Here is a 1,025-nt window from a genome sequence, read left to right as displayed (position 1 = left end):
ATAATTTTATTTATTTTTATTTTAAAATTTTAGTTCTTTTAAGTTAAAATTCTCCATCTCTCTAGGTATTATTTTTTGAATGGTGTTAACCTGCTGAAGTTTTGCCAGAATGGTGCCTGGCTGCGTCTGGGTTCGGTGAACTCGAAGACCTGGGACTGGGATATGCCATCTGTCACCATGTATTGTCCCTGATTTAATGGATCCTGGGGTGGTGGGTAGGCTGGAGGAACCGACTTGGAGTAGCTCACACCTGCATCGATGATTGGGGGGAAAAAGAAACAGATCAGTCAAAGAGCAATTGGGTCAGTAGTCTTTCTTCGTCATGCTAGCGCTTCTTATCACTTAACAACCAGGGTCCCGACCACCAGGGAGACGTGCTAGAGACGGCAAATCTACAGAGGAATGCAGCCGCTGCCTGCCCGCTCTGCTCAGAGGCTGCCTACATGGGACCACGAGGTGAAGATTTGGGAAAGATCCCTTACTTTTGTATTGAGTTTTGCCTGCCCTGATGGAAAAGTCCTGTGTGCCCTAACACAGCACAGACACAGCCAGGCCATACCCAGCATCGGTCTGGGCAGACGAAGGCCGACGACCGCATCGCTCACCCGCGCGCAGATTTAACACTTTTGCTGTTTCCACGGTTCGCCCTCCCGCCCGGCTGCGCCTGGAAAGTGGCTCTGTCCCCACATGCCCCAGTGACAGCCCTGAGCAGCACAACCCTGGGGACACTCGGCACTGGTTCCTGCGCCAGAACGGAGCAGAGCTGCTCTGGAGGAGATGCTACGCTGCAGGGACCCGCATTGCTCCAGTGCTATTCTGCCTACAGAGGGCAACTCGGTATTTCTTTAGGGAAGTTTGTAGGACTTTTCCATAGGGTTTGTTTTACATTTACCAGTCTGGTTTCAGCCAAAAAAAGGCTGTATGCAAACAGAAAAGGCTGATTCTGCTCAATCCAAACTGGTAGCAATGGATGGGCTGGCAGGGGCTATGCTTTCAGGTTCTGGATGCGCCACGCCCACACAGGT

At 51.1% G+C, this 1,025-nt stretch overlaps 1 protein-coding gene across 1 annotated transcript in view; it reads right to left on the bottom strand.

Annotated features, from left to right (window-relative positions):
* Positions 1-1,025, bottom strand: part of ARHGEF9 (Cdc42 guanine nucleotide exchange factor (GEF) 9) — a 55,515-nt gene continuing 54,490 nt past the window's right edge. The window contains exon 9 of the mRNA XM_010184869.1: positions 1-250. Coding sequence (XP_010183171.1) covers positions 69-250 — 182 coding nt within the window. The 3' untranslated portion in view covers positions 1-68. The remainder of the gene's footprint in view (positions 251-1,025) is intronic.

This window comes from Mesitornis unicolor, unplaced genomic scaffold (assembly GCF_000695765.1).
Source record: "Mesitornis unicolor isolate BGI_N332 unplaced genomic scaffold, ASM69576v1 scaffold17215, whole genome shotgun sequence".
NCBI lineage: Eukaryota > Metazoa > Chordata > Aves > Mesitornithiformes > Mesitornithidae > Mesitornis > Mesitornis unicolor.
The sequence above is the reverse complement of the archived record's forward strand: the minus strand, read 5'-3'. Positions and strand labels throughout refer to the sequence as shown.